We start from the raw sequence: 23,509 nt of genomic DNA, 5'->3' as shown, positions 1-23,509 counted from the left end.
TTTTTATGCCTTGATCTCTTTGTCCAAAAAAAAAGGGTGGGGGGTGAGTAAAGGCTGCCATACAATGTTGTAATTAGTAATAAATGAACAAATGTAAGGAGCTTAGTGTGGTGCCTACCTGAATGTTATCTATATTAAATGTATCCTGTTACAAGATGCCCTCTTATAACCCTTTCTCAGTTTCATTGCCTTCTACACAACCAAGTGGAGATTTCCTCCAAAAATGAATTCTACCAACCATCTCAGAGGAAAGGGACAAACTGGTACCATGGGAAATGTTAAAGTGTAGTAAATTTACATATAATTAATATGTATAATATATATTATTTCATTATTGCATTTAAATATTCATTAAAATACATGGTCTGTTTGCTTAACTTGTTAAAATGACATTTCTGAATGCTGTATTTGAGCATTTTTTAAAAAGTAGTTACAAAATAACACCTAACATAGTCTCTACACCACAAAAAACAAGTCTTAGATATGTATTTTCTGTGAATTATTTTAACTGCACTCAGCATGTACTGCTTTTACAACTAGAAACAAAAGGGAAACAAGAAAATGTAGTTTTGGCAAGGACTATGGTCCTGGGAACTCAAGGATTTTTTTAATAAAAAGAGGATCTGGTTTTGTGCCTATACTTTTCTTCATTTATATTCATCTTGATTCTAGTTTGTGAAAGAAAATAACCTTCAAACTCGAGAACAGTAGATACTACTATAGTACAAACATAATGTTCTAGTTGAAATTTTTAAAAACCTATTAAAATTATCAACTGGGGGGAAAAATCAACGGGGTGCAGTGACGAGGGAGTATAGCTCAGAGTGCTTTTGTAAAAGGTGTTTCACCATCTGCAATTCTGTCTGCCTGCCTCCATTAAGAGTCACCTGTACCCATTTAAGACTACTCTGTTCTAGATGCTTTATGAACTGGCCCTTTATTTAAATATCCATTTAACAAGTATTTATTGAACACCAACTATCTGTTGGGTACTACTGCGCATGTTATGGATACAACAAACGAACAAATGTATTTGTCCTCATGGAGCTTCAATTTTAGTGAAGGGAGGTAATTACATACCAGGACAGTAATAAATATGTGGAAGTGATGATGGTGAAGCAGGCTGCAAAATTTTGGACAGGGAAGGTCTCATTGAAAATGTAACACCGGACAAAGACTAGAAAAGTGAGAAAGCAAGCCATGCCAGTCTTTGGGGAAGAGAATTCTAAACCAGAGATCAAATCCCTGAAGTAGGAACAAGCATTGAGGTGGAAAACCAAGGAAACCCACTTGGAGGTGTGAGCAAAGTAGAAAACAATAGAAAGTGGAATCAGAAAGTTGAAATATCTAGCTTTTGATAAAATGGGAAGGTGGTGGGCTTTTAGCAAAAGAATGTCATATTCTGACATATGTTAAAAATCACTTACATGGGGTGCCTGGGTGGCTCAGTGGGTTAAAGCCTCTTTCAGCTCAGGTCATGATCCCAGGGTCCTGGGATCGAGCCCCACATCAGGCTCTCTGCTCAGCAGGGAGCCTGCTTCCTCCTCTCTCTCTGCCTCTCTGCCTACTTGTGATCTCTTGTGATCTGTCAAGTAAATAAATAAAAAATCTTAAAAAAAATCACTTACGTTGCTGTGTTGAGAATCACAGACAATAAGAGGTTATTTTTATAACTGAGGTTAGCTGACAATGACTTAGGACCACAGTGATAGGGGAGGAAATTGTATGTTGAAATCAGTGAGATTCTGGGTATATTTTGAAGGCAGAGCAAACATGACTTATTGATATATTAGGGTATTTGAAAAAAAAGTAAATGAAGACTCCAAGGATTTTGACCTTAACTGTTGATGGTGTTCCTATGAACTGGTATGACTGAAGACAGTGGGACTGAATATTGTAGACGTGGAGTCTGAGAGGTTCACAAATTCACAACTGGACATTTTAAATTTAAGATGCCCATTGGACATCTACATGGAGACACTGAGTGACCATAGATATATCCATATGTAGTATGTGTATATGTATGTATAATGTTAACCCAAGACATCATTATTTAAATGCAGCTTTGCTTGGTGACCTCATTAAGGAACTGACAAAACAGTCTGTTAAGTGATTAAATCAGCACAGTAAAAGCATAATGGTTACTAGCTCAATGATCTCAACTGCACCGAGATCCAACTACAATCCCTGATAACCTTGAAAATCTTCAGCAGAGTATGCCATAGTAAAAATCATTAATAACAGAACACTTGGACATCAGTCAGTAGCAGAATCCCAAAGGTTTCCACTTTGCCAATGCCAAAGACACCTGAATACTCATCCCAATCTTTGCATAATTTAGCTTCAGCTTCAGCTGTTAAATACACTCTAGTGAAGTTACCAATGTCCTATATAAAAAAATGAAATGTTTTGAGCAGCTTAAAGTCTTACTTTCAAATTATACAAATAGATGGAAATTCAAGAAATTCCTTAAATTCTAAGTTTATTCCTATACCCTACTTAGGAAGTTCAGAGCAGATTTTCAACATTAAATAGTGACACACATCAAGTTTCAGGTATTTATTATTCAGTGTAAACCCCAACACAATACACCAACATGATTTCGTGCATTCAGAAGGGAAATATTTCCTGGATAAGTGGTAAATTGTGCGGATGGCTTCTGGAAGACCTTCATTTTAAGCAGCTTTATAGTGAAACATTTCATTTAAAAGTCTGGACCTTCTTTCTTCAGTTTGCTGTAATCTACATTCACGGAGTAGAACTTGGAAAAGAAAAAAGATATTTTAGATAATCTATCAAATACACAGAGATGATACAGAAGTTTTAAAATTATTTTTATTCAGCTTTCTATAGTAACAATTAGACATAGATTTTTATCACTTATATTTAACAATATAAAAATCATCCAAAGACACTAAAATTCTAGTCTTTTAATAATGATTTTGGTAAGGTAAAAATATTCAGTCTACCTCAGAAGAACAGTTAGTATGTTCCCTCAATTTCCTAAACCAGACTGCATCAATATCAAACTGACATCTGACCACCTCCGGTACGGAAGTTTTTAAATAATACCGTAACTTTGCTTCTAAGTAATTTTGTATTTAAATCATAATTCGTGTTTGGAAACCTGTAATTTCTAAAAATTTCCAACTAAAATTAATTTTAGAAATCTAGGACTGTTTTAGGAAAAATATATATGTAAATTAGGATTTATATATTAAGTCCAAGGCAATAATCTTGGGTTTATACATTCTTAAGCCAAGGAACACTGAAGAAGTTGTGATACAGTTACTTAAGACTATATTATTTTAACTCCAAAAGAACTAAAACTGCAGAATCATCATTTTCTTCAGGGTTTTTAAGAGGCTCATAAATCTGTATCTATTATTTCTTCAAATCCTTTTCTCTATTTTTCCAAACATACCCTAACTTCTTTATCTCTAACTGAAAAATTCTTATTTTAGTTAAGTTTAAAGAAAGAAAAATTCCCAGGTTGTAAAGCTTTGCCTTGAGGTATACACAAAATTGCACAGAGAAGTATCTTTGTCTGACATTGTTCTTATGAAGCAACTGAATCTAGATAAGGAGATTTTTTCAAAAGAACCTAAATTGTGTTACCTTAACATGTTAACAAAATTAGGTGCACTTGTAAAAGAACTACAGGCTACATATTAAGAAAATAAACACTGACTGGATTCTTCTAATGGATGCCAGACACTGTGGGCACAATGCTTTATCTTACTCATTCTTACTTTATAAAAGAGGCAACTGAAGATCAAGTTGTAAGATTCCCCAAATACTGAACAAGAAGCAGGATCAAGACCTTACACTCATGCAGAGTGAAAAGATCATAGTATTTTTGCCAATTTTCTCAAAACTAAGCAGGCTTCTGATGTATTTGCTTCTATTCGGTTCCAAGTACCAGCATCAAAATTCTCTGTTGAAGTAATGAAGTAATTTTCAATCTGTTTTATTTTTCAGCTTCCATGTTCCCATTCTTTTTCTCAATTTAACGGTGGCTACCTGGAAGGTCTCTGGAACAACAGTTGGGAAGCCACATCTATTTTTTTCGAGGCTTTGGGACATTTTATTCAGTTGAGTACTGCTGGGCCTATAATGCTTAATTTTAGTCCTCTCATTGCTCTTAACTTTGGCTAGACTTGCAAAGTGACAACAAATAATCCCAAAAACTTAGTGGTTTACATCAACAAAGGTTTGTTTTTCACTCACATTACATGCCATTTGTAAGCTGACTGCTCCATGTCCTCTTCAGTGAAATTCTGGGTTGAATGAGTAACCCTGAACGGACCATTTTGCTCTCAGGACAGATGAAACAGAACAATGGGGGAAGCATACACTGGTTCAAGTGGCAGATATCATTTCCCCTCACTTAGGATTTTGCAGAGTAAGTGATGTGGCCAAAAATCTAAATGCCAATTATCTTAGGTGAGGGTAGTGAACGATAAAAATAATCTAGTCCACATCACTATCCAGGTTTAGAAGTAGTAGCAGGCTTCATTCTCAAGGTATACCAAGTTTCCAGATATGGTTCCCTTTTATTTTGGCTTACAAATTACCCAATTCTTCTGCAAATTCATCTCTTGGCAAATACAGCCTATAATAGTCCACTAACATATTGTTTTCCAAAATCTTTTCCTATGAAAAGCTCTTCAGGCACATGGTCCACCTTCTAAGTTGCAGCAGGTGATATTTAATCAAATATTTTATATCATATATAAGATGATTTATCTTTCCAATCTCTAAATCCATGTCATAGCTACTCATCCCATTCATACCACACAAATTAGATTTTTGTTGCAGGAACATTCCATTTCCAAATCACATGTCCTTATACTGACATGTGTTATCATAGTGCCAGGGCAATGGTAATTGTCTTCATTATCAGAATCATCTAGGAAGCTTTTTGAACTACACCTATCCAGAGACTCCAATACACAATTTGGTGGAAGGTTCAAAGGCTGGTTTGTTTGTTTTATTTTCCCTTTTCTTTTTTAAAGTTTACTGGGTGTGAAATCCTTTTCTCTAGAACGTACTTATTTAAACAATCTTATAAAAAAGAGGAAAACTAAATCAGGATGCCCATTTACCATTTTTTCAAGTTAAAATGTAATATACAGGTTAAGTAGTTCATTTCATATTTGCCAGCACATTCCTATTTGTTTCTTGCAGGGAGATCCATTTAGAGATCTGAGAGCCCCATTATGATCAGACAACTGAGTGGAAAGCCTGGCATCAGCAAAAGGCAATAATTATCTTAAAAGTTACTCTTAATAATAACAGAAGCCACTTCCATGAAATGCAGATGTGCTAAAGGGTCCTGGACACACATTGGTTAGAGCACACCTTCTTGAGAGTGTTTAAGCTATTTCTCTTTTGTTGAAGTAGCTTTGTAGACTGGAAAGTGCACATGGTGAGTTATACACTTTAAACAGGTAAACTGTACATAATGTAAATTACACCCTAATAAAGCTGTTCTGGTTTTAACATTTCTAGAGTTTCTTTGTATGCAAAATTTTTACACATAAGGAGGGTTATGTTTGGGGCATTAACAACTGCTCTCAGGTTTATAACATGGATGGGCTTTAAAGCTGTCTACTTGTGCTCTCTCTCTCTGATAAATAAATAAAAATCTTAAAAAAACACATTATGCTAAGTAAGATATATCACATGGAGAAGACAAATACTGCATGATATCCCTTATATGTGAAATCTAAAAAAGCTGAACTTGTAAAAGTAGCAGAATGGTGGTTACCAGGGGTGGGTGGGGGACTTAGGAAGATGTCTAAGAGTACAAACTTGCAACTAGTAAATAAATAAATCCTGGAGATCTAATAAACAACACAGAAATTATAGTCAACAATACTGTGTTATAAACTTCAAAGCTGCTAGGACTCTAGGTCTTAACCTGTTCTCAACACACACAAAAGAATACTAAATACGTGACACATAAAAAAGTGTTAGGTAATGCTATAGTATTACTATAGTAATCATACTGCAATACATAATTTATCAAACCAACACTTTGTATACTTCCCACTTAACATAATTTTATATGCCAACGGTACCTCAATAAAATAAGTGGTCTCAGTCCATAAACTCATTCTGTTAAAGAGTAGTTCCATATACCACTTTACAGATAAATGTTAAAAATTAAAATTTAAATTAAAAAAAATTAATTAGAAGGTTCAATGTAAAATTTAAGTGAATTTCATTTCTTCCTAATTACCTCCCTAATTACCCTCACCTGAAATATTTCAACCACACCAAGAAGAGCCAACCAATCCACTGATACCGTACTATTCAAAGTGTGGTCCATGGACCAGCAGCATCCGCATCACCCAAAACCTTGTTAGAAATGTAAATTCTTAGTCTCCACAACAGACCAACTAAATTAGAATCTCTGGGAATGGACCTAAACAATGTGTTTTAACCACCTGTCTAGGTGAGGCCTATGTACACTGAAGTTTGAAAACCACTGCACCAGACTATTTAAGATCTAAGAAAATGGTAATATGATAGTTAAACCACCTCTCCTTTTTTTTTACTTAGTCAAATCATGAAAACGTTATCTTACCTTCACATCCAGATCTAAAGTCTGCGAATAAAATTCTTAGAAAAAAATATTCGCTAGGGAAATATGCCATTTTAATTTCACAGAACAATGTAGCTGTTCCTCCAAAGTTCATTATAATGGAATTTTACATGCATATCTAATTTCAAAAGAAACCCTACTACATGAGTATTAAAATATGCTTAAAAAACAAACAAACAAACAAACAAAAACAACGCTTTTAGCAATTCTAAAACAATTTTGTAGCTTACCTTATACTGATCATTGGGACCCAGTTTGTTCCAGGGTTCTGGGTTATTCTTCCTATCCCAACTAAAAGGAACAAACATTGTAACTGTTAAAGTAATAAAACTATTTAAAATAGTTTTCTACTTCCTAAGAAGATAGTATTTAAATAGATCTCATTTTCTATGAGATTAAGTATGGTGGTGTTTTCATTAGAGTTGAAGCAGAGGCTCTTTAACTAGTAATTCCATGTAATTCATTATAAAAAAGGGGAGAGCATTACTGGGTTATTTACCCCAAAGATACAGATGCAGTGAAAGAAAAGAGCACCTGCACTCCAATGTTCATAGCAGCAATGTCCACAATAGCCAAACTGTGAGAGGAGCTGAGATGCCCTCCAACAGATGAATCAATAAAGATGTGGTTCAAATATACAATGGAATATTACTCATCCAATGCAAAGGATGAATATCTACCATTTGCATCAACATGGATGGAACTAGAGGGAATTATGCTAAGTGAAATAAGTCAATCAGAGAAAGACAATCATCACACAGTTTCATTCATATGTGGAATGTATGAAATAGCAGAGGACCATAGGGGAAGGGAGGGAAAACTGAATGGGAAGAAATCAGAGAGGGAGACAAACTACAGAGAGACTCCAGACTCCAAGAAACAAACTGAGGGTTGTGGAAAGGGAGGTGGGTGGGGGGATGGGGTAACGGGAAGATGGACATTAAGGAAGGGCACAGGATGTTATGAGCACGGTGTTATAAGCAACTAACGAGTCACTGAACACTACACCAAAAGCTAATGATGTAGTGTGTGTTGACTAACTGAATTTAAATGAAAGAATGAACGAACGAACATAGGGCCTCTGGGACAGTGTATTTGTCCTTATCCCTGTCACATTGACTTTGAACTTGGCTTTTGCTGAAGAAGTGATATACAGAAAAGTGTACAGAATAACAATAAATTGTTTTTTGTTGCCTGTTGTTCTCTAACTTCAAAAAGAAGCATTCATGTGACACCTGGGTGACTCAGTCGGCTAAGTGCCTTCAGCTCAGGTCAGGAGCCCAGTGTTCTGGGACTGAGTCCCCACATAGGGTGCCTTGCTCAGCAGGGAGCCTGATTCTTCCTCTGCCTGCCACTCCCCATGCTTGTGCACTCACACACGCCCTTGTCTCTCGGACAAATAAGTAAATAAAACCTTAAAAAAAAAAAAGGGGCATTCCTTATTGAAGAAAAGCAGGCAAAAGCCATTTACATGTATCAGCAACTCTGATTAAGTATTTTATAAAAAGTTATCTCAATTCTCACAAGATTCTAAATAGATATTAGCAGTTCTACTCTACCAAAGAGGAAAATAAGACTCAGAAATCTAGACAATTTTATGAACCAAGAAAAGTAAATGACAACAGCAGAACCAGGATCTGAACTTCCTATATATGACTACAAAACTTAGGCTCTTTCTTTTTGATGCTGCCTTCCTTAAGACTGTGGCTCCCAAACCAGCTTTAGACCATCAAAGTTATAAAGACTCTTAAGTACTTACCTGACATCTGGATTGAACAATGCCAGGCGCAAGACATACAGTGCTGCTCCTGTACCTCCTGCCCCAATAAATACGAAGAGGGGGATCAACTGGAATCAAACAGAAAATAGACAAGAATTAGCAGCCACCTTCAAATACCTAGGTTCTGAAAAAAAGAAAGGCTACAGTAGTTCCTAGACGCTAATTCTGAAGTCTCAAACTGCTATTTTTCGGTCTTGTTTTAAAAATCTGAATAAATGCAGATTCTCATTAAATTTCCCAGCTTCCTTTTTCTCGAGGCTTGTAAAACAACTTCTTGCCCTGTCTTATAAGTGTCATGAAAAACATAAATTCGGTGAAATTAAGAGTCTGAATGAGCAAACAAAAGCACGCCCATTACAAACATACGTTACATGCATCAATCTCTGAAAACACGTTGCTACCAATGCTTAATGCGTAGTTACGTAATGGGTTTAAGTTAAAGACTCCGTAATGGGGTTTTAGGACAACACGTTGATGTGCTGGGGAGAAAACCGACAAGCAAAAGAACTTAACTGCGAGTCACCTCTGTGCTACCGAAGTCTCCCAAAATCTCAAGACAAACACAAACCGAAGATTCCAAGATGATAAACCTTTCTAACTGCCACAAGGCCTGGTGGTGCAATGCAGTGAGCATTAGATCTCTGAGATGACATTAACAAACACGAAACCTGACCTGCTGGTCTCCAACCCACACGGCGCCCAACTAACCCTAGGTCCAACCAACCTACAAGAGTGTGCAACCACCAGACTGCTCCAACCTTCACCAGTTTATTTTCCTCGAAGGTATCTCTCACCTTCCGCCTGCCAGCCTAAACCCCTCAGTGCAAGCCGTGATCAAAGCTCAAGGGTCTGAGGCAACTAGGAGGACAGCTTAAGTGAAGCAAGGTCCAACCCCGAGCAACAGTTAACGACTATGAAGGAGGACCTCCAGGGAGCTGAGGAAGCCGCAGCCGGATACAGAATGGACTAGGAAGACATTGCTAAAAGGGTCACGAACTTACGCTCGGATGCTTCTTGGCCTGACCGATGATCTGGCGTAACATGGTTGCGGCAGAGGCCTCCTGACCAGGAAAGGGAAAAACCAAACACGGCAGGCCCGGGACTAAGTAAAACCTACACCGAGGATGAACGGACGTCCAAAGTCACCCAGAACCTCCTACCTGAAGGACCCCTGGCTCGGAGGGCAGTCTGCGGCAGGAGGGCCCGGATGCGGCTGTCCGTAACAGTGCCTGCCTTGGTCCTGTGACTTATGCGTCCGCTCTAACCTGGCCAGACCCTTAGCGTTCCAGTCCCAAGCGAAACATTCTCACTCCTGTCATATATATGCTTCTGACTGGTAAATTTTTGCACTGAAACTGGAAATCTTTGATTGACTAGACAGGCGCTTTCTCGGGAAGACACACACTGAGAAATGGGGTGGGTGGGGTCTTCTTGGGAGGTGCCTGCGAGCCCGTCCGCGCGCGCTGAGGCGCAGAGGGCGCGCGTGCTGGGCGCGCGCTTGTCGGCCCTGACAGGCGCTGAGGGAGCTACGCGGCGCCTGCAGCTGCTCGGCGTCCGGCGCCGGGAGAGTAGGTCGAGCCTCTTGCTGCTAAGGTCAGCGACTGTGGTTTAAGAAGATTGCAGCTGCTTCCTGTCTTAGACTGTCGCTTACGGGCAGAAGTTAAAAACTAGTAAATGACTTGAAGATGGTAGTAGCCCTCTCAAATGTAATCTCTAAATTCCCTCAGGTCCTGGCTCTGGATTTATGTTCAGTGCCTTACCATTATACTCTGTCCCGGGATTCGAAATTGCGTTCTTTTTTTTTTTTTTTTTTTTAAGATTTTATTTATTTATTTGACAGGGAGAGATCACAAGTAGGCAGAGAGGCAGGCAGAGAGAGAGGGGGGAAGCAGGTTCCCTGCTGAGCAGAAAGCCCGATGCGGGACTGGATCCCAGGACCCTGAGATCATGACCTGAGCCGAAGGCAGCGGCTTGACCCACTGAGCCACCCAGATGCCCCTGAAATTGCGTTCTTAAAATGTGTTTTGAGTGCTCCTGTTCCTACACATACCTTCCAGTACTCTAACACAATTTTCATTTATCTGTTGTTGTTCTTCTTATCTTTTTTATCTGAAAGTTGTCACTTGGGACAGGCAGACTTCAGGGGTCTCAGGACAGTCTGAACCCTCTCCAGTCTCTTACGTAGTGTAAAGCATTAATGGAATCATCAAACCAGTGATTGGGAAGACTAGGAAAAGGCTCCTCCGGAAAGCAACGTTAGATCTAAAGGAGACGTAAACATTAACCAAATGAAAACGAATGAGGCGGGTGTACAAGAGTGGTAGTGTGACAGGCTGAAATGAGATAACCTTCTCAAGAGCTGAAGGAGGCCTGGTATGTTTTGAACTTCAAGAGGGAGAGCAGAGTGGGGATCAGATCTGTTGGGCCAGTGACCGCTTAAACACCAAGAGTTTTATGCTGAGAGCATTAGGAAGTTATGCAAAAAATGAAATAAAATATAAAAAAATAAAAGTTGCTGTAGTTGTAAAGGATTGCTTTGTCCATGAATAATGGATTCGAGGACATAAGCATGAAAGGGGAGGGGACTGATCAGGGGCCACTGTAGTAGTCCTTAGGAGAGATTATAGTAGATTGGACCAGTGTGAGCAATGTGATGACATAGAAAGAGTTCCAGACATTGGTCAAATGTGAGGAGGTGGGGAGAAGGAGAAGCCCAGGATAATTACCGAGGTTCAGCTTCGACTGGCTGGATGTTGATGCCAGTTACTGAAATAAGAAACTATAGAGAATAATGGATATATATTTATGTAAGATACACGTAGATCTCTGTAGGGCAAAAGAGAGCTCTAAACTGGGAAAATATATTTAGGACTCATGGGAAATAAAGACATATGACTGATTGAGATTGCTTTGGGAGAGAAGGTAGAAGGTAACAAGAGAGACAAAGGACAGGGAGGTGAGGAATTCTAATGCAATTTTGGGGAGAGGAGATAAGGTCAGCAATAAATAAATAAATAAATGGTGATTAAGATGATGTATCATGATGCTTAGGAAGATATTGTCTTTTTAATTCATTCAATAAATCTTGCATTAAGTACCTGCTCAGCACCAGGGCCTGTTCTAACTTCGGAGAAAGCAGTGAATGGGAATATTCTAATTGAGATTACATGGAAGTTGGGAAGACAAACTATAAATAATTAAGATAGTTTTAGATTATGATAAACCAATAAAATATGATAATAAGAGAGAAGGACATGAGGGAGTAGAGGAAAGAAGGTTACTTAAGTGAGAGTAGACAAGGAAGTTTCCTCTGAGGAGGTAAGTAAATAAATTTAGCCATAATATCTAAATAAATTTAGGTTACCACACTTAAATAAGGAGGTAACCTGGTGAAAATATGGGTGAAGAATGTTCAATTCTCAAGAGAAATGGTTTTGAGATTGAAAAACAAAATAAAACCCAAGGCCAGTGTGGCTGAGCCATATTAAAAGAGAAGAAAAAGAGATCAGGGAGATTGTAAAGGAATCTGACATTGACTTTATAGACGATGGTGAGGAATGTGGCTATATTTTCAAAAATCAGCATAAAAATAATGGAAACTCCTTAAAAGTGAACACAGAAAGCTGACAGCAGTAAATGCAGGTGGACTTTTAGCAAAAAAATTAGGAGGAAGATTTCTTCTTGTAATATTTTATTTTTAATGATAACAGGTGATAATAAAATAAGTAAATAGGTATACAGGAATACCACTGTTGATAAGAAAGTAATATCCAAAGGCTAACTTTTTGGTCATTGACCTAATTTCTAGCAGTAATAATAATATATACATAATCAAGTGATGCCTTTGGAAATGTTAACAAAGTAGGGTTCCAGAATACAAATGTCATTAAATATTAACCAGAATGTCAAATTATAAAAGTTTTAATTATATATATTAAAGTTAGGGGAAAGAGTCTATGACTTTTATATTTTAAGCAGGAATTGGAAGTATGGAAGAGACCTTCAAGGAAAAAAAGCCATAGCGGAGGATGCATAATTATAAAAAATATATTTTAGCTTTAGAAGTAGTTTTGGTATATGTGATAGATTATATTGTATACAAGTACCTGTTGCCTGTCCCTTGAAGGGTATATCACTCACTTGCCTCCATGTCAGGCTTAATAAGATGACTGCTTTATTAGCAAATGAGATGTGAAATGCACAAGCAGAAGCTTTAAGAGCCAATATATGCCATGTTCTTTCTTTTTGCCACAAGGTAACCAGTGTTCTAGATAGAGATTTGGATGTCAGATGGAAAACTACTTGGAGCAGAGACATTGCTGACCTACAAGGAACATGTAATGAGAATGAGAAATAAGCCTTTATTGCTGTAATCACCAGATTTAAGAGTTCGTTACTGCCGCCTAACTTAGCCTACTCTAATAAAGAATTTGGCACTGAAAGTGTGGTATATTACCATAATAAAATTAAAATATTTGCCATTGGATTCAGGTCCCAGCAACAGGTCACAGGGTAACTGTTACCAGAAGCTGGAAGGATAGCAATTATGTCATACAATGCTGGAACATTTGATGAAATTGTTCTCAGTTAATTGGAAGGTTGATAATGTCCTGCATAAATTCATTGGTTTCAGTGAAATGGCAGGCAACCGGTATGTTAGCTGCATGTGTCCACTACTATTGGCAACAGTTGACAAGGTAATACAATAGAGAGATGGACTCTGAAAATAATTGAACGGTTTGCAAGCTTCAATGACAGAGAATGGAGCAGCTGGATATTTAGAGACTTGCAGAGTTAGAAGATATGGCTGATACTTATCTTCAGCTGTATAAGATAAAACTGAGATGGATGTTTAATCAAAAAGATAAAATCTTTTTTTAAAAAATCTCAAGATAATGACACACAATCAGGACTGTAGCCATCACATCTTTATTGAAACATCTCAATAAATCAAAGTGTCTCAGTAAACTCTCAACTGAACAATTTCAAAGTCTGGACAAAGAAATAAGGGTATAGCTCTCTGATCAAAACCTGGAAGGAGTCCTCCACCTTTTCCCATATGATAGATAGGTGACAAAAATCTGATTGGATGACAAGTGAAGGGAGGTTAATCAGATTTAAATAGCTCACTAACAAGCCCATAAAAACCCCTAAACTTAGAAACTCTGGTGGCAGGCATCTCAGGGGCTTACTAGGTTAAGCGTTTGCCTTAGGCCCAGGTGATGACCCCAGGGTCCTGGAATTGAGTCCTGTGCCAGGTTTCTGGCTCAGCGAGGGGTCTGCTTCTCCCTCTACCCCTCCCCTCTGCTTGATCTCTCTCTCTCTCTCATGCTAGTGTGCTGTCTCTCAAATAAATAAATGATAATTTTTTTAAAGATTTTTATTTTATTTATTTGACAGAGAGAGATCACAAGTAGGCAGAGAGGCAGAGAGAGAGAAGAGGAAGCAGGCTCCCTGCTGAGCATAGAGCCCAATGCGGGACTCGATCCCAGGACCCCGAGATCATGACCTGAGCCGAAGGCAGCGGCTTAACCCACTGAGCCACCCAGGCGCCCAATAAATGATAATTTTTAAAAAAATTTTATTTATTTGACAGAGAGAGACACAGTGAAAGAGGGAACACAAGAAGAGAGAGTGGGAGAGGAATAAGCAGGCTTCCCACAGGGCAGGGACCCTTATGCAGGGCTCCATTCTAGGACCCTAGGATCATGACCTGAGCCAATGGCAGACACTTAATGGCTGAGCCCCCCAGGGACCCTAAATGAAATCTTAAAAAAAAGAAAAGAGACTCCAATGGCAACCCCTTCGGGTTCCCTCCCTCCTTGGGAGCTTTGTACTATCACTTTGCTGTTGCTCAATAAACCTTACTTTGCTGCCCACCACTCTGGCCTACCACTTAGTTCTTTGAAGAGGTGAAACCAAGAACGACAGGCAAAAGGTGGAGAAAAAATTCTGCAACAATAAAATCTTCATAAATGAATTGGAGCTGTTTTTTATAACTTCACTCTGAGACTTGTACCCTCTAGATTTCTTGTTCCATTGTTTGATTTAGTTTTGTGAATAATATTTAAATATAAAAATATATAAATAATAGTTGTCTAAATTAAATGTAAGTTGTACTGTGAATAGCTCTAAGAAAAGTCTAAGCAGTATATTAATAGCACCCCTCAAAAATGATTTTTTTTGCAGAGTTTCTCTAAAAATTTAAACCTAGAAAATTCTGGGAGTTATATTGATTATATGTTGTTATTAATGTGTGACAGTAAAGAAATGTTTTCTTTTTTATTTTTTAGAAATGGGTTCTTTAGAGAGGAATAATTTGATAAGTGAGCCATGGAATATGATAATAACACAAATTGAAGGCAGAATCTTATAGTTTTTACTCTGTTTGCATTTAGGCATTTAATTATTTTGCTAGCAGATAAATTGACAACTGTTGTTGTTTTTCTGATAATGCAAATACAAATTATACCTCCACTTGTTAATGAAGATTCTGTAGCTATCTATCCTTAATCTAAAAATAAATATGTTCTTCCACTAGTATTATGGTTACTTAGCATAAGCTATTTAATTATAAAATTTCTATTAGAAAAATAAGAACATATTTTAGTCTGTGAAAGTTTACTCCCCCTGTTATAAATCTCAAAGCTTCACATACTGTCATTAATTTTAATCAAATACCTGAAGAGCTTTATGTTCAAAATGAATAGTAAAAAGCAAAGAAACTCTAACAATTTGTGAATTTATTTATTTATTTATTTATTTGAAAGAGAGAGAGAGAGTACAAGCAGGTGAGGGGGTAGAGGGAGAAGGAGAGGATCTCAAGCAGACTCCCAGCTGAGTGTGGAGCCTGATCCTGGCTGGATCCCACAGCCCTGGGATCATGACTGGAGCCGAAATCAAGAGTCTGACATTTAACCAACTGAGCCACCCAGGCACCCCAAAACTAACAATTTGAAATAGTGACACTCATTTTCACTGAAATCTTCTGGTTAAACAATATTTTAGGAAAACTGCATATTTACAATTTTTGGAAAATCATACCATACACCTAGATCATCAAATTAGAATTTTTTAGAACAGTTATGTTCTATTCTTCTGTTATTATTTATTAACTCTCTTAAATTTCTATCTTCTCTATGAATTCATATGTTCATTCATTCATTCAACATATAGTAAGTGCCCACTATATATTACTCCTCATGCTGAGTGCTTAGGATAAGAAGAATAACACATTGCTGTCTTTCTTCAGCATCTTCAAGTCTAGTGGGGCTAGGAGTATCATTATTACAAAGCTTTCTGATAAGTGCGACAATAGACACTGATATATGACTTAGACTACTGGATACATAGTGTCCTAGCCAAGATCAAGAATGTTGGAAATGTTAAGTCTGGTATACCTCTGATATATCCAATTAGAGATGTTCTGAAGGCTGGCAGAAACATCACTCTTCAGCTCAACAGAGAAGTTTGGTCTAGAGGTACAATTTAAAAGGAAAGAGGATATAGGTTACAGTTATTGGGAACTGATGAGCTTGTTCATGAGGAACATGTGTGAAGGAAAGTGTAATGAGAGAAGAGGGTTAATGCTAAAACCCAAGAGAACATGAATAAAAATTGGGACCAGGCTAGGAGGGAGGAATCAGAACAGCAAAGATAGATCAAGTCAGAAATGGAGGCAGATAAATATTTTATACCAGTCAGGGTTTAACCAAAGAAACAAATTCTAGGAAATATGCATACTTAATAAGGAATTTATTACAAGGAATTGACATTATGCAATTGTGGGAGCAGTTATCTTACTGCAGTCTGAAGTCACCAGAGGAGGCAGTCAATAAGGGAAGAGGAACAAGAAGTCAGAAGCAAAACTACATTAGAACCTGTGAGGATAGCTGGAACCCATGAAGACAGAGATACCCTATTTCTAGAGCCCTTTCTCACAGAATTAGCTATAAGCCTAGTTCAGGAATATAGAAACTAAAGAAGGAATTTGACAAGAAAAAGAAAACTAAGAGATACCCTAAGAAAATCTCACACATTCCAGACATATTTCTCCTTGCCTTTATTGAGCTGTAGTATCCCAGTTTCTCTTGCTAATCAAAAGAACCACCCAAGCTAATAGAGTAATAAGAGTTCTCTTTCCTTGAAATTATGACTTCTAGACCAGCAAAGCCACAGTTGCAGGGATGGTAAGTCATAATTTTACTAGTGGATCTTTAGGGAAAGTTAGAAGAACCACTTCCATATTGTCTCTCACTACTGTACTTCAGAGTCAATTCAGACTGGAATTATAGTGCTACAGCTGCCCACTTTGGAATACTGATAGCATTTTATACAGAACAATCTGTAAAACAGGCTCAAATATGTCTGTCTTAGTTAATGGGTCATAGGCAATGATCCATACCATAGGTGCTGGTTGAGAGGGGAGTACAGAACATGGCATGCAACTTGTGCTTTCAGGACCTGCCCAAATCTATCTGGTGATTGTTTCAGTTTGGTAATGAAATGCTGCAGTACATACTCAATCTTACAGCTTTGTTGGTCAGATAAGACCCAGTTCATGACAGATAACTGAAGTAGTATGGTAATTTGCTTCCAACACCAACAAATCTTCTAGGGTATACATCTCAGGTGAAGTATAATTTGTGTGGGAGCCCAAAACCTGTTGCAGGACCCTGCCCAAAACTAACAGCTTTTCAGGTTGCTCACTAAATGGATCAGGGTAGCACACGCAGATGAGGTAATTGTTGCCTCCAAAATTCAAAGAGGCCCACCTAATAATAAAGCATCTGTGTGATAAGAAGAGCCAAATGCAATAATCTGTCCTTTGGAAGAGCTATGTTGACATGTTCCAGACCACTGGAACCCTAGAAATTTCACGGAGGTGGCAGAAACCTGATTTTTGGTCAGATTTACTTCTCTCCATCTAGCCTATAATTATCTTACCAATGTTCTAAGTAGTTGTTACTTCTTTCTTACTAGGTCCAATTACCATGATACCATCACTGTAACTGACCAACATGAATTTCTGTGGAATAAAGAGATGATCACGACTCTGTAATAGGGCTGCAGAGCTGATGTATCCATGAAGTAAGATAGTCAAAGTGTGAAAAGCAAACTACTTTTGTTGGTCTTTAATAACAGCTATAGATGTGAAAGCATTTACTTGTCCAAAATTAAGGTGCCAGCAGATCTTATCCCTAGTGAGAACCCTCTTCCTGGCTTGCAGATGGAAGCCATCCTCACTTGGCAGAAAGAGTGAGCAGTGGCTCTTTTTCTTGTAAAGATACTAATCTGTTCATGGGTGTTCCACCTTCATGATCTCATCTATAACTAATTACCTTTCATGGACCCTATCTCCAAATACTGTCAAATTGATGGGTAGGGCTTTAAAAATATAAGGGGGGGCACACAATCGTTCAGTCTGTAATAGCTACCAAACCTTCAAGGTATAGATAATTCTTATGCTATTAAATTTGTCCCATATCTCTGAAAAATGAATCTTTCAAATTCACGTTACAAAATAAGCATTAACCTCATAATAAAACTTGACAAGAATAGTCCACCCATGTTTTCTTTAATCTCAACCAGTCTAATAACAACAGTTTTATCAAAGAAGTACCAGATCCCTCAAAATGTGGAGCCCTAGTGAAATATGAGTTAAAATTACTTGATTTAGAAACTGTTCATAGACCTTCACTTCCAGGGTTGTCAGACTACGTATGTTATTCAGGCAATGCAGACTTTTTCTGTTCAAAGACCTTGAAGAGTGTGGGGGTGTTGAATAATGTCCACTGACATTATTTGTGAACACCTGGAACCTCAGAATGTGAAGTTATTTGGAATTAGGGTCATTGCAGATGTAATTAGTTAGGGTCACACTTGATTAGTATTAGTTAAGCTTATACTTAATTAGAATAGGCACTAAATCCAATGGCTGATTTTCTTACAAGAAAAGAAGGGAAGACATAGACGCATGGAGAAGTCCACGTAAAGACAAAGACAGAGATTGAAGTTATGCTACCACAAGCTCAGGAACACCAGGATCCACTAGGAACTGGAAGAGACAGGGAAAGATTCTCCCCTAGCTTTTTGGAGAAGTGTCACCCTGTCAACACCTTGATTTCAGATTTCTGATCCCCAGAACCATGAGAAAATAAATCCCTACTGTTTTAAGCCACCCAGTTGTAATAATTTTTATGGTAAACTTTAAAACTAAAGCATATTTTGGTACCAGAAGTCAGTTACTCCTGTAACAAATACCTAAAAAAGATGACGTGCCTTTGGAATTGAGTAATGGGGGAGGTTGGAAGAATTTTGAAGTGCATGATAGAAAAATCTTAGATTGTCTTGAAGAGACAATTGGTAAAAATAGAGAAATCAAAGGTAATTCTGATGATGGTTCCATTGGAAATGAAGAACACAGTAGAGAAAGCTTCTATCATCTTAGAGAATACACATATTGTCATTAACAGAATAGTGGTAGAATTATAAAAATTAAAGGTGCTTCTGGTGACAGAAAGAAATGAGGCCAATATAATTGGCCATTGGAAGAAAGATGATCTTTGTTATAAGTGCCAGACAACTTGGCTAAATTGTGTCCTTCTGGGGGGTAGAAAGTAGAATTATTACTGATGAATTTGGATATTTAGCTGAGGAGAGTTCCAAGTAAAGTGTTAAATGTACAGCCTTCTTTCTCCTTGCTACGTATAGTAAAATGCAAGTGGAAAAGACTAAAGTAACTATTAAGCAAAATGGAGATAGTGCAAGAGACACAAGTAATAGAGAGCATCCAAAATACATGAAACTGAAGTCCTGAAGAAGATTAAGATTTTTAAGACAAAAAAAATTGGAGATATAATAACAAAGATTGTTTCAAATCTGATGTAGGATATCAAATTAAAGACTCAAGGCTCTCGCTAAGTATCCTATAGAAGAGAAAAAAACCCATCTAAATATATTGCTAATGAGAGTATAAATTGGTAGTACAGTTTGAAAGTCTGCTTGATTTTTTGCACCAAAATTGAATATACTATATGATCCAGTAATTTCATTCTGAGATATAAACCCAACAGTAATGTGTGCTTATGTGCACCAAGAGACACAAACTAGAATGCATATAGAATCATTTATAATAGCCTTGAGCTAGAAGGAGCAAAAATGTTAATCATAGGCAAATGAGCAAATAAATGTAATACATTCAAGTATGTGATTCCACATTGCAAATGAACTACAAGTACACTCAATAACATAAATGATTCTCACAAAAAAAAAAAATTAGTCAAAGAAAGGAACAAACAAAATAACATTGTGTGAGTCCATTTATATAAAATTTTAAAATAGTATTAGACTAGGGATAATGACTAACTTTATAAGCAGTAAGGAATATTAATTGAGGAGGCTCAAGAGAAGCTTCTTTGGTCTTGGCATGGTAGGGTTGGGTTTTTTTTTTTTTTAAGATTTATTTATTTATTTGAGAGAGAGAAAAACTGAGAGTGAGTGAGAGGGAGAAGCAGGCTCCCTGATGAGCAGAGAGCCTGACAGGGGGCTCAATCCCAACACCCTGAGACCTGAGCAGAAGGGAAATCCTTAACCGGCTGAGCCACCCAGGTGCCCCTTGGCATGATGTTTAGAAAGATGTTTGCTTCTTGATAATCCTTTGATTTGTACACTTATTTATTTTTCACTTTTCTCTGTTATGTTTCCCAATAATTTCTTCAAGCTGAGTTGTATAGATTTAGAGCAATGTTAGGGAGTTTACTTATAATTGTCACTTAAAGATCTGTTGGATTAAAAAATAACAGAAGGTATCATTTATGCATTTTTGTTTGTTTGAAAGCTTCTTTGAAGCTTTTGTGTTGATGACATGAAACCTGTCTCTAACTAACCTTATTTGTCTCTCTAACATCCAATATTCTTCATTTTATGATGTTGCTTCACGGATGCTGTCTTTGCCCATCTGCTTTGCTTTCTTGGGACTTGCCCCTTGTGAAACACAGCTCCTAAGACTGCCATTCATATGCACTGAAAAATAATTAAAAACCTTAGCTTGTCTAAGAGATCTGTCTAATACACAACTATTATAGCAAAAGTTTTTAAAAGATTTTATTTATTTGTTTGATAGAAAGAGATCACAAGTAGGCAGAGCTGCAGGCAGAGAGAGAGGGGGAAGCAGGCTCCCTGGTGAGCAGAGAGCCCTGTGCGGGGCTCAATCCTGAGATCATGACCTGAGCCCAAGGCAGAGTCTTAACCCACTGAGCCACCCAGGCGCCCCTGTTATAGCAAATACTGAAGTACTTACCTCTCTCTTTTATTTTTTGTTCAGACAGAACAAATACTGATAACATTTCACAGTTTCATGTTAGTTTTTAAAAGAGCTATGTTACTATGTTACTATGTGAATGATTCATGAAAACCCTGTGCTTGATTAAAGCTCCAGACATGGGGTGCCTGGGTAGCTCTGTCATTAAGCATCTGCTCTTGGCTCAGGTCATGATGCTAGGATCCTAGGATCATAGGACCTTGGAATCAAGCCCCATGTCAGGCTTCCTGCTAGGCAGGAAGCCTGCTTCTCCCTCTCCCACTCTCCTGCTTGTGTTCCTTCTCTCACTGTGTCTCTGTCAAATAAATAAATAAAATCTTAAAAAAAAAAGAATATAGACACATGAAACCGCACATTTTTTTTATTCCATTTATATGAAATATCTAGAATAGGCAAATCCACAGAGACAGAAAGTAAATTATTGATTACCAGGGACTAGGAATAGGGGAAATGTGAAGTAACTGCTAATGGGTATGATGTTTCTTTCTGGAGTAAGTAAATGTTCTAGAATTAGATAGTGGTAATTGTTGTACAACTTTTTTTTTTTTTTTTTTTTTTTTTTTAAAGATTTTATTTATTTATTTGTCAGAGAGAGAGAGAGCAAGAGTGAGCACAGGCAGAGTGGCAGGCAGAGTCAGAGGGAGAAGCAGGCTCCCTGCGGAGCAAGGAGCCCGATGTGGGACTCGATCCCAGGACGCTAGGATCATGACCTGAGCCGAAGGCAGCTGTTTAACCAACTGAGCCACCCAGGCGTCCCATGTTGTACAACTTTTAAATATGCTAAAAACTGCTGAATTTTATACCGGGAAGGGGTAAGTTTTATGGTATGTGAATTATATCTCAATAAAGCTGTTATAAAAACTCAGCATTGACGCTAAGCACCTTTTTTATTTTTTATTTTTTTAAAAGGTTTATTTATTTATTTTAGAGAGAGAGAGAGAGTGCAGACCAGGGAGAAGGGCAAAAGGGAAAGGGGAAACAGACTCCCTGCTGGGGTCAATCTCTGATGGCAGATCATGACCTGAGCCAAAACCAACAGATGCTTAAGGGAGTGGGCCTACACAACTACAACTACACAACTACACAACTCAAGCACTTTTTAAAAAAAGTAGTCTTGTTTAGATATATCTAGAGAGATGATTGACTGCTTAAGGTACAAAGATAAGATAATTTATTTTCATGATAGTCTTCTGTGCATTTTTTTTTTTTACTGTACAGACATACTAGCTATGAAAAACTAACTTAAAATCTTTTCAATATTATTCATTTGTTAAATATGTAGAAAGTTTTTTTTTTAAAGATTTTATTTATTTATTTGACACACAAAGATCACAAGTAGGCAGAGATGCAGTCAGAGAGAGGGGGAAGCAGGCTCCCTGCTGAGCAGAGAGCCAGACGTGGGGCTTGATCCCAGGACCCTGGGATCATGACTTAAGCCGAAGGCAGAGGCTTTAACCCACTGAGCCACCCAGGCGCCCCATGTAGAAAGTTTTTATTCATGTAATACTAGAGTAGATCTTTGCTGCCTAAATCCTTCAAGAAGATTCTGTAGTCAGTATATTTTACATAATTTGAAAAGGATGACTATCAGTGAACACTTTGTTACAAAACATTGAAAGGATTTTAAGTTCCCCGACGTCCAAAGTTGTAGTTAAGAATTCTGATTTGAACCTAATTCCTATTTCTTTGTAGGTATTCTGTCTTTTCTCTAAAGGAAAATTTAGAATTCTCTTGAAGTTCAGAAATTTGAGCACACTCTTTTCTTCATTCGTATTGCTTTCTCTAGAATATCTCTGAAAATATTAATTATGGCAAGATAATATGAGCTATGGGCTCTCTGCAGGGGATATCCTTAAAGTATCATAAATGACCTCTAGCTGCTGGCTTGTGTGAGTACCAACCTACTTCAATATTTTTTTTTCAGCTTAGCATCCTGTCATAACAAATACTTATTATAAAAAGCTGGCCTTAAACAGGTACCTTATTCTAGGTTATCATATGTAATAATGTAAACAACTCTTTCATCGTGCATGCCTTGGATTGCCCAAATCTTATTTTCCACTGGTAATAAAATCACCACTGTGTTTTGACCTACACCAAGTTAAATAATAAATTTTAAATTCCCATTTTGAGGTTTTACTTGTATATTTTCTGAACATCTTTCTGTACTAAACACAGCATCAGACAAGGTTTCAGTAGAGGAAACAGAAACCACTCTAGGTATATTAGGCAGAAAAGAAATATAGTGCATATAAAGTCATTTGAAAGTCTGGAGGGAAAGTTAGGGATCCAATCAGACTTTAGTGTGAAGATCATACACTTGTAGCTGTGATCTAGAAGTCAGAAAATGAGTGCAGCTATCGTTGCTAACCTTTTCCAGAACTGTTCCTTCACCATAACCTTACCTGTGAAGCTGGCTGAGCAGATGTCAGAATGTGGATTCTATCTTCATAGATAATGAAACTTGTTTTGTTGCTGCTGCTGCTAAAAGTAGATGGCCTCTGCCTTCCTTTCACCTTCTAAATCTCATGGTGTACATAGAAGCCTGATATATCTGAATTATATAATTGTTTTAAAGGTTTTTAAAACTTTAGTTCCTCTCATGTTGTTAGTTTTACCTTAATAATTGAAGCTTGCTTACCTATATATCTGTATACATAGAATGCATGGTATTCGTAGCTAGAATTTATATACCTTGCCTAAATAAGAAGCCCTCTTCACTGGGTAGGTAATGAATGCAAGCTGTTTACAGACGTCCCTGATCCAGTGGTTATAGTGGGTGGGAAGAAGGTCG

General features: G+C 37.5%; 1 protein-coding gene across 1 annotated transcript; it reads right to left on the bottom strand.

Annotated features, from left to right (window-relative positions):
- Positions 1 to 2,544: 2,544 nt before the first annotated feature.
- NDUFA4 (NDUFA4 mitochondrial complex associated) lies at positions 2,545 to 9,802 on the bottom strand. The gene is made up of 4 exons (XM_082693330.1): positions 9,395 to 9,802; positions 8,373 to 8,461; positions 6,844 to 6,904; positions 2,545 to 2,761 (listed from the first exon to the last, which is right to left on the bottom strand). The coding sequence occupies exons 1-4, from the start codon at positions 9,434 to 9,436 to the stop codon at positions 2,705 to 2,707; spliced, it is 249 nt and encodes an 82-aa protein (XP_082549456.1). The 5' UTR covers positions 9,437 to 9,802; the 3' UTR covers positions 2,545 to 2,704.
- Between the last annotated feature and the right edge of the window lie 13,707 nt (positions 9,803 to 23,509).

This window comes from Mustela nivalis, assembly GCF_964662115.1.
Source record: "Mustela nivalis genome assembly, chromosome: 12".
In the NCBI taxonomy this organism is placed as follows: Eukaryota; Metazoa; Chordata; class Mammalia; order Carnivora; family Mustelidae; genus Mustela; species Mustela nivalis.
This window is presented reverse-complemented; position numbering and strand designations above follow the sequence as displayed.

Bases quoted from the DNA above. Each gene is read 5' to 3' on its own strand.
- NDUFA4 (XM_082693330.1), bottom strand. From the start codon at position 9,436: ATGTTACGCCAGATCATCGGTCAGGCCAAGAAGCATCCGAGC. The intron at 8,462-9,394 runs GTAAGTTCGTGA...GTTTGATTCCAG, and splicing joins AGGCCAAGAAGCATCCGAGC to TTGATCCCCCTCTTCGTATT. The intron at 6,905-8,372 runs GTAAGTACTTAA...TGTTCCTTTTAG, and splicing joins TTGTTCAATCCAGATGTCAG to TTGGGATAGGAAGAATAACC.